General features: G+C 40.0%; 2 protein-coding genes and 1 long non-coding RNA gene across 3 annotated transcripts; 1 reads left to right on the top strand and 2 right to left on the bottom strand.

The window, feature by feature from the left end:
- Nucleotides 1-406: 406 nt before the first annotated feature.
- On the top strand, nt 407-2,098 carry LOC106295606 (extensin-3). Its single transcript, XM_013731549.1, has 2 exons — nt 407-1,680; nt 1,791-2,098. Exon 1 carries the CDS (start codon nt 443-445, stop codon nt 1,664-1,666), a length of 1,224 nt encoding a protein of 407 aa, XP_013587003.1. The 5' UTR covers nt 407-442; the 3' UTR covers nt 1,667-1,680; nt 1,791-2,098.
- Nucleotides 2,099-3,245: 1,147 nt separating this feature from the next.
- On the bottom strand, nt 3,246-4,002 carry LOC106344501 (dual specificity protein kinase shkC-like). The gene is made up of 4 exons (XM_013783869.1): nt 3,925-4,002; nt 3,764-3,823; nt 3,481-3,681; nt 3,246-3,302 (listed from the first exon to the last, which is right to left on the bottom strand). Exons 1-4 carry the CDS (start codon nt 4,000-4,002, stop codon nt 3,246-3,248), a joined length of 396 nt encoding a protein of 131 aa, XP_013639323.1.
- A 124-nt stretch (nt 4,003-4,126) lies between these two features.
- On the bottom strand, nt 4,127-5,860 carry LOC106293119. The gene is made up of 7 exons (XR_001260366.1): nt 5,768-5,860; nt 5,315-5,485; nt 5,077-5,235; nt 4,947-5,004; nt 4,756-4,861; nt 4,578-4,651; nt 4,127-4,490 (listed from the first exon to the last, which is right to left on the bottom strand). It is a non-coding gene; the product is annotated as an uncharacterized LOC106293119 (long non-coding RNA).
- Nucleotides 5,861-9,657: the final 3,797 nt, after the last annotated feature.

The following is a 9,657-nucleotide window of genomic DNA, read 5'->3' as shown; positions in this document are numbered from 1 at the left end:
TGTTATATAACTGTTCTCAAGTATAATGTCTTTATAAAGAAGTATCAAAAGGAGCTTTGTAAAAATCATAAGGTTTCAGAAAAAAAAGAGACTCTAGATCCAACGTTATAAGAAAATCACGAGTACGTTGTTCGAACATGGAGAACATGTCAATCATTGACGGCTTAATATATAATGATAATTAAAACTTTAATTAAAAAAAAAAAAATATACATAATGATAGTAATTATAACAATAACGAAAATCGGAGAGACCAATATCAGTTCGTTCTCTATAATATTTAATATATGTTCGTTGTACAGAACTGCTTGTACTTTTTACGTTGCTTAATTTACAATTTTACAGTGAGGTATATCAATGTCAAAAAGTGAAACTGAAAACAGCTATATAAAGGGTGTGAGCGAAGACTCTAAGAGCATAAACCAAAGCAACAAAACAATCAATGGGGTCTCCAATGGCCTCTTTAGTAGCAACTTTGCTTGTCTTGACAATCTCTCTCACCTTTGTATCTCAATCAACCGCTAACTACTTCTACTCTTCTCCTCCACCTCCGGTTAAACACTACCAATACAAATCTCCACCTCCTCCTGTTAAGCATTACTCTCCCCCTCCAGTTTACCATTCTCCACCACCACCTAAAAAACACTACGAATACAAATCCCCTCCTCCTCCGGTCAAGCATTATTCTCCACCACCGGTTTATCACTCTCCACCACCACCAAAAAAGCACTACGAGTACAAATCCCCTCCTCCTCCGGTTAAGCACTACTCTCCACCACCGGTTTACCATTCTCCACCACCACCAAAGAAGCACTATGTGTACAAATCCCCTCCTCCTCCGGTTAAACACTATTCTCCTCCTCCTGTTTACCATTCTCCACCACCACCCAAGAAGCACTATGTGTACAAATCTCCACCCCCACCTGTTATGCACTACTCTCCCCCACCAGTCTACCATTCACCACCACCACCCAAAAAACATTACGTATACAAATCTCCTCCTCCTCCGGTTAAACACTACTCACCACCTCCAGTTTACCATTCCCCACCCCCACCTAAAAAGCATTATGTCTACAAATCTCCTCCACCACCGGTTAAACACTACTCTCCTCCCCCGGTTTACCACTCTCCACCACCACCAAAGAAACACTACGTGTACAAATCACCTCCTCCTCCAGTTAAGCACTATTCTCCACCTCCAGTTTACCACTCTCCACCACCACCAAAGAAACACTACGTGTACAAATCCCCTCCTCCCCCGGTTAAGCACTACTCCCCTCCTCCAGTTTACCATTCCCCACCCCCACCAAAGAAACACTACGTCTACAAATCTCCTCCTCCTCCAGTGAAACACTACTCTCCCCCTCCGGTTTACCATCCCCCACCACCACCAAAGAAACATTACGTGTACAAATCCCCTCCTCCTCCAGTTAAACACTATTCCCCACCACCGGTTTACCATTCTCCACCACCACCAAAGAAGCACTACGTCTACAAATCCCCTCCTCCTCCGGTTAAGCACTACTCTCCTCCTCCGGTTTATCATTCCCCACCACCACCTAAGAAAAAGTACGTATATAAGTCACCTCCTCCTCCAGTCCACCACTACTCTCCCCCACACCATCCTTACCTCTACAAATCTCCTCCTCCTCCATACCACTATTAGAATTCTCTGTCACGGTAATTAATTTCTCAATACTTACGACATCTATTTGTTTAGTTAACAAGTAAAATCCTATGTGGAAGCATGCATCACAGCAATTATATTGTGTATTGTATATTCTTTGCAGGTGAGAACACGATGTGCACAAGAAGACAAAGACAAGATGGAAACCGTTATTGGTGATTGTAATAAGAGAAACCTAGACTGAACTAGAGAATCGAAGCATTGAAAGCTTTCTCATCTTTTCCAACGTATTTTTAAAGTTTTATTGCAATAAATTTGAAATATGTGTGTGTTGATCAACTAATGGTCATATCAATATGCACGTAATCAGTATTCATATAAACGTTTGTAAGTTTACGCCTTGTTCCTTTCTGATTATTTTTCATGTGCAAGTTTGCTTTGTCCAATTAATATAAGTTTGTTTTTCTTCAATTTCTCATGCATGCAAGCATACTCCTAAAATAAGTTGGCTAGTCTCACTGTAAAGAAAGTTCAAATTTTCTCTCTCTATTAGAATGATATTCTCCAAGATCTTCAATGTAACAACTATTAGTGTGACAACTTCATTTTCTGAGAAATTTCTGTGTGTGTGAGGAGAGTTGGGTGTGAATGATTTCTTGTAAAGTTGCTTCTGATCAATATACTCTAGTGAGCTAGGTTTTGAGCTCACCAAGACATACCAAAATCACATTGATCTTGAGAACTCGTGTCTTTTTACTTTCTTGCACATCAAACAAACAGACCCGCAAACAATATAAAATTAGTTAATAATCTGAAACTTTAAGCTCGGAAAAAGAATAATTATAATGAATACAAGCTAAAACGATATCCTAACCTAAAACAGCCACAAAAGTTGACTTTCAGTATTTGATCATTACAACAGAGTTACTTTTGGTTTCAGTAAAAAAAAAACAGAGTTGAGTTTTGGAGTGTTCAATTGGATAAGAGAAGCCCAATATTGGCTGGATAATCTGTAGATTGTGTTTTTTCATACGTCCCAATGTTTATAACTGATTTAATTATATTTTGTCGGCTTATAACTGTACGCCATTGCGCTACTTTTTAATGAAATTCAATATGACTGATCAAATCCTGTTCCTCTTACCTCTCCAATACCTTTACAAAGCCTAAAGAGGCTAAGAAGAAGAAAGCTGAGAAATATTGTGGACACGAAATTCACGTAGAATGTATAGTAAACATGTGTTGTTGTCGTCTCTTTAAACTGCTTCCGTTTGTTTCACGTCTCTGTTCTCGCCAGTAATCAAAAGCGTACCGATGTTAAACTAAATTGGAAAGTGAATAAGAGATCATTACATCACTAGTATGATCTAGAGCTATGGAAAATGTCAGGTTTTTGTTGCGTCATTACAAGATTCAAGAGATTTGTTTGCATATTTGCAAAAGGTTCATTACAAGAATCAAGAGATCGCAATATACACGATTAAGAGAACTGTAAGTTGTGACTCTTCTATTTGGTTCTGCACTTTCTAAAAGTCACACCTGGAATCTCGAAATCACAATTGATCACGAAGGGCCTATGCAAAAAAAAGAAGGTTTTGGGCATGCAAATATAGATGTGTCACACAGAATTTATCAGGATGGACACGTTCCTAGCTAGCATCTTGTCCCTCACTCCCTGTGCATAAGAACATTCAAACACTTATTAGTACAATTAACATTCAATTTTTTTTGGGACACACGTAATGTTTTTCTTAGTAAATCACATTACCTGAACTTTATTCGATGTCAGCTAAACAGCTGAATCGATTCGCTAGCGGCAAAGTAGAGTGAGATGAATGAGTTGTTGTAGATACTGATTCTGTGGGAACAGCTGATGAAGGCTCTGGCTCAGGATCAGGCTCAGGCTCAGACTCATTCACTGCTGAGAGCAGTGTGTGCAATGCTGTACTCACTCGAGAGATACTATGCCTGAAAAATGGATCTTCATTCCAGCAGTTTTCTATAATGATTTTGAGCTTCAGATTCATGTTTCCTGGTATTGCTGGCCTTTCTCCCTGATAAAAACATGCACAACAAAAAGGTTAGTGTTTCCACAGTCGCACATATAAGTATTTAAGAAATGAATAAACTGCTCACCCCTATAACACGTTGTGCAGCTAGGCGTGGGGATATGCTATTTAAATGCTCGTATGGTACCTGTATAACAAGTAATATGAATCACGTAATTAAATATATACACCATAACAAATGAAATGAATTATGTAAGTAAATACAAACATTAGGTTGAAAGGAGATACCTTAGCAGTTATCAGCTGCCACAACAACAGTCCAAAGCTATACACATCTGCTCTATCACCATATTTTTCTTCGTTCATTGCCTTTATAGTTATAACAATAGTGTGTATTAGTCTAAAATATAATGTTGGAGAAATGCCCCTGAATTGCATTGGAAACTTACTTACGGTGCTGTCCATGTGCACCATGTTCTGATTTCCGTGTTATTCTGCTCAGGGGTTGGAAGACTCAACAACATAGCTTCCAGTTCAGGGGTGGTATTCTTCCCAGCCCACAAGAGGTACATAGCAGCAGCAACATCAACCTTGACAACCTTAGATAAAATGGAAGACATAGGAGAATGCTTTAGATTATGAAAAAGTGTTGAAAACTCAATTATTCACTTCCCTTGCATTATTCTCATCCAAGAGAAGATTCATAGAGTTCAGATTTCTATGTATGATCATGTTCGCATGCAGGAACTCGATTCCTTTACACACATCAATGGCCATCTTAAACCGTTGAGAGAGAGTCAAAACACAATGATTTCGTTGCAAGTAGTCAAAGAGGGTTCCACCATGCATGTACTCTGAAATCAAGGTTTAATAAATCTAAAAACCAGAAATAAAATACAGAGAAATGAAATATTTATATGTTAGTTGGAAATTATTTGAACCTGTGATTATTTTCAAATCGGTGCCTTGTGTGTTGGCACCAAGACATCGTACCACGTTGGGATGACCAAGTCCACTGCAGTAAAATTTTAAAAAGTTATCAAATATAAAGTTAAACGTGGGGACATCACACACCACACCAACCATACGTAAAAACTATATAAATAAATAGTGTTTTACCTGAACAGTTTCATTTTTTTTCCAAAACCGTGATGGTTGCCAAAGGCTTGGATCGGTTTGCAACTCTCTTACACAAACTTCTTTAGAATGGAGTGTACCTTGATACCTGTAAACCAGAAGCTGAGAATCCATGTCTATATATATACTTAAAAGAGATAGATAAATTAGGATGGATCACTCAAAACACTCACACATGAGAAGAGATGTTTTCTCCAATAACTAGACCCCCCAAGTCAATGTATTTGCTTTCTGTACCATAAGATACTCATCTTTAGTTTTTAAAAAGAAACTTTAAACACCAAAGACAGAGAGATTCTTAACCTCAATATCAGTGATTGCAGCTTTAAGCACATTTGAGAATTCTTCAAGGTCATGATAAGCAATAACCCGAAACAAGTCTAAGGCGTAGTACCCATCCCTCGTTCTAAACGTATCCCCAAACAGAATCTCCATTCCTTTGTCAGAGATGGTGGCTTTAAGCTGTGAACAACGAGAGTGAGTGTAGGAGAAAAAAAAAGAGTGCAAGTTACGAAGCATTTGAGAAACCATATATGTCTACCTCATCGTGAAGGTCTGACTCGTAGACGCTAGCAACGGCGATTTTGAAAGTTGGAGCTTCCTGTTTTTCTCCTGGCCATATCTCATGCGCAAGCATACGAGATTCTTCTGCTCGTTTCAGAAGTCGGAGGCGTTGAGTACATCTTGAGGATTAGTCACTTCGGATTCATATCTGAAAGATTAGGAGTCAGCAAGAGGTTAGGAATCAATCGCTAAAGATGTTCATTCCCAAACCCAATCTTTTACGTTTCACAAGATTTTCCGGGAAAACATTGAGAATACGAACAAGAAAACATTAAGAAACTTTGAGATCAAACTACAAGATGACACATTATCAGTGGTCGATATCTACTCGTCGAACTAACATCTCCATGCATGTCCATCATCCACTTAACTAAGAACCCTAATCGGACGTAGTTCCAGTTCCAGAAAGCAAAAAAGAACAAATCGTTACCCATTGGGCATTCGATCGTAGTGAGCGTTCAAGATATCGTTGCAGCTGTTCAGGATTTGCTCCCTCGCCGTGCTCGTACTAGCCGGCGATGAACTTGTAAAGACCCGATTTCAGTCTCTGAATTTGTTAGCCAGCTAAGCCCATATCTATTCCCGAAGGCCCAATCGAAAAAGCCCAATGTATGAACTTTAAAACCCATTTCCCCAGCTCCAGCAGCTTGTTTGCCTGCACGAAAAATAAATCAGAAGTTTAGAGAGAGAGAGAGGGAGGGGGACAACATTTTCAATGGAGCCACCTGAGCTCGCCCCGGAACCACCACATGCCGTGACGACGCCAAGCTCGTCACCACCGCTCGCCATAGCAAGAAACCGCCGGAAAACCGCCATGCAGTTAAGCTTAGTTTCGTCCGTTTAGTAATTCGTCGATAACTTCTTAACTGTTGAGAATCTTGTACATGCAAGACCACCATCGTGTTCCTCTCGTCGAGACGAAGCCGTAGCCACTGACCACGCCGCAATCGGAGCTCAGACGAAGCCGTACGCGCCTCCAGAGGTTACGCCGACTGCGCATGTGTCGTCCACGCGCCTACGCTGACTGCGCATGTGTCGTCCACGCGCCTACGCTGGAAATCGTCGCCGTCGCCGTTTTCCGCCTCCGCGTCGCTGTGCTCCGCCACCGACCCACCGCTCGCCGCCGGATCCCCGCCTCACCGCCGCCGTGCTCCGCCGTCGCCGCCAGTGAACTTTCCGGTAAGCCACCGCCGTCCTCCGCCGTCGCCGCTGGTAACCGTCGCCGGTGACTCGGTCAACTCGGCCGAGTCAACTCAGCGAGTCAACTCGGTTGACTCGGTAAACCGGTTAGTTGAATGGTTTGGCCGGTTTAAATTAATTTCGGTTCGGTTAAGTAAACTGGTCGGTTATGTCAAATTGATTTCTGGTCAAGGGTTGACCTTTGACCAGCGAGTTGACTTTTCCGCAAACCTTTACCAGTTCCGTTTTTAACCGTTCGAAAGATGTTCTGATCCAGAATTTCGATCTGATTTCAGATTTGGAGTCTATTTGAGCAGCTGGAGTTCATAGATACCACTTTTCTCAATTGCTAAGGTGAGGGTCTACTCCCGAACTTCTCGTACACGACTTAGGACCTCGAATAAGTATAATTTATTTCTAATGTGTTCCGTCTGTGTGAAATCGAGTCTGTCATTGCTTGTTTAGTTTTTAGGTTCTTTGCTTAAACCGGAACTAGGGGGTTAGATGATTCAATACTGATTGTTTCACTTAATGTAAATTCTTAGCTAGGATTGTTTTTGTTTGGAGACGGATACAGAGACGGACTGCTGTATGCCGGATTGTATGGAGGTGCAGCCAACTTTAGTCGACCGGTTGAACTGTAGCCTGGGAGTGTCGATAAATCGTCTACGGGCGGTGTCCAAGCACTATCTCGAGCTGTGTTGTGTTTTTGGTCTTTTAGTGGGCAGCTAGTGTGCACCTCGCTAGGACCATTGTTTGTTGCTTGGGTACTTTAGGTACCGTGCTTGACATGTATTAGAATTAAATTATATTTATTCGGAGTGCTATGTCCGGGTCCATGGACTTCGGGTAGCATCCCATACCTCACTGAGCGATTCCCCTGTCGCTCATCCCCTCACTCTTCCCATTTTCAGGTGAGACAAACAATTATGTGATATTTGGACGGACTTGGTGCTACTGGACTTTTCCAGATTTTTATTTGGGTTTGGGTGATTGTAATTGGGTCTATGGGCTTTTATATTACGGGATATTGTTGGTGGCCCGTCGTCCTTAGTGAGAGGGAGACGGGTGTCACATTGTTGTATGATGACGCGTCGGGAGTGACACGCTGTCCTCAGATAGGAGGTGACGGATTTCGCAGAACTCTCCGCCATCGACATTATCCTCGCCGATCGGAAACCACCGAGTCGCCAAAATCAAATACTGATGAGAAGAGAGCGCGAAACTGGAATCACTAGACTAAAGCCGTTACAATTGTTTGTTGATCCCAACGTCAGATTTAGGGATGACTGCCTAAAACCCCCTATAAATATCATCACCCTATCTATTTCCACCTATACTATTCAACTCCTTACCAAACCACCCAGAGATATAAAATCTTTTTACAACTCCCCCCATTCTTTTTAATTCTGCACAGATCCCCCTCTCTAATCAAAATTCAAAAACAAAACTATAGATTTGTAAATTGTGTTTTGTGAACTGCGATTCCCCATTAACTTAAACCCGACCGACTCGTAAACACCCAACCCAAGTTACTTTATAAAAAAAACAATTTAGGGGCAAATTAAAATTAGGGTTGAGTTTGTCTCTCTTTTTCACGATACGACAACGACGTGAACAAATAGAGAAACAATAGCAGAGAGGGAGAGACGAGATATAATAACGACGTGAGCAAGGAGAAGACAAAAGCTTACAAGAGAACGATGAGCAGCTGCAATTTCAGTTCTTTCATCTCTATCTAACAAAATCAATTTAAACTCTAATATACTATTTTTAGTTCTTTTTCTTTCATTTGTCATCAACTAAAATGGCTACATTGGGCTTAGACATATCTATGTGCAATATACGTAACAGCTGGTGACTATCGTCATAATTCTCGTGATAAAAGAATAAAGTAATATTTATGAACACGACCAAGTTTGATGTCACCATTTTTGTTCTCCTTGAAGCATCTGTAATTCCGATGGCGAAGACACTGTTATCTGCTTTATTTTATAAATATATATATTATTGTATGTTTTATGTAATAATACTAAGTTTTTATCGTAGCCTAGTGGAGGGGAAGCTGGTTTACAACCGTTTAATCTTGGGTTTAAAGCTCAAGTTTTGCATTTTTTTTGTTTTTTTAAGTGATGGCAAAACCATAAATAAGTCTTCTTCTTCTTTTAGTTATCGACCAGAGTTTCTGAAAATTTCATCATCATATTCAGTACAGATCTGTCACGATTCAGTGAAATCTTGTGTTTTTCTTATAATTTTATCATTTTAACCTTTAATCTCACGTCTAGAAATCGATTCCAATCATTTAAATTATTTTCTCATTCTATCTCTGGCTGCTGTCGTTTCTCTCTATCTTCTCTCGTTTTTCTCTCTCTTTTTGTTGACGTCATTGTCATATCGTGAAAAAGATAGACAAACTCAACCCTAATTTAAATTTGCCCCTAAATTGATTTTTTTTTTTAAAGTAACTTTGGTCAGGTGTTTATGGGTCGGGTCGGGTTTAAGTTAATGGAGAATCACAGTTGACAAAACGCAATTTACAAATCTATAATTTCGTTTTTGAATTTGGATTAGAGAGGGGGATCTATGCAGAATTAAAAAGAATGGGGGGAGTTGTAAAGAGATTTCATATCTCTAGGTGGTTTGGTAAAGAGCTGGATAGTATAGGTGAGAATAGATAGGGTGATGGTATTTACAGGGGTTTTAGGCAGTCATCCCTCATATTTATAGTCTACTACTTGCAGGGGTAAAGCCGTAAATTGCTCAAGTTTTTCTGTTAAACAGTTAGTCTTTTTTCATTTTCATTAATTTATTTTTTCCTCCTGCTTTAATGCACATGCCACGTCGGTATTGTGAAAAATTTATAATGTTCCGCCTTTTCTCTTTCTTTATTCGATTTTTTTGTCCCTAGATAATAGGGGTGGGCACTTCGGTTATTTTCTCGGTTCGGGTTCGGTTCGGTTTGGTTAGTTCGGTTCTAGTATTTTTCCAATTGAAATAAACCACAGTTAGTTTGGTTCGGTTTATGTTTGGCTCGGTTTATATTCGGTTCGGTTTGTATTCGGTTCAGTTGGATTTATTTTTTGGATCAGTTTATTTAGGTTTTTTTCGTTAGGCATAAATTATGTAAACATAAACTAT

The sequence above is a fragment of the Brassica oleracea genome, chromosome C5, assembly GCF_000695525.1.
Source record: "Brassica oleracea var. oleracea cultivar TO1000 chromosome C5, BOL, whole genome shotgun sequence".
Lineage (NCBI taxonomy): Eukaryota > Viridiplantae > Streptophyta > Magnoliopsida > Brassicales > Brassicaceae > Brassica > Brassica oleracea.
Note: the sequence above shows the minus strand (reverse complement) of the source record. Positions and strands in the feature narration are given on the sequence as shown.

Bases quoted from the DNA above. Each gene is read 5' to 3' on its own strand.
- LOC106295606 (XM_013731549.1), top strand. From the start codon at position 443: ATGGGGTCTCCAATGGCCTCTTTAGTAGCAACTTTGCTTGTCTTGACA.
- LOC106344501 (XM_013783869.1), bottom strand. From the start codon at position 4,002: ATGAACGAAGAAAAATATGGTGATAGAGCAGATGTGTATAGCTTTGGA. The intron at 3,824-3,924 runs GTATCTCCTTTC...CTTGTTATACAG, and splicing joins GGCAGCTGATAACTGCTAAG to GTACCATACGAGCATTTAAA. The intron at 3,303-3,480 runs GTATCTACAACA...TCTTATGCACAG, and splicing joins CAGCTGTTCCCACAGAATCA to GGAGTGAGGGACAAGATGCT.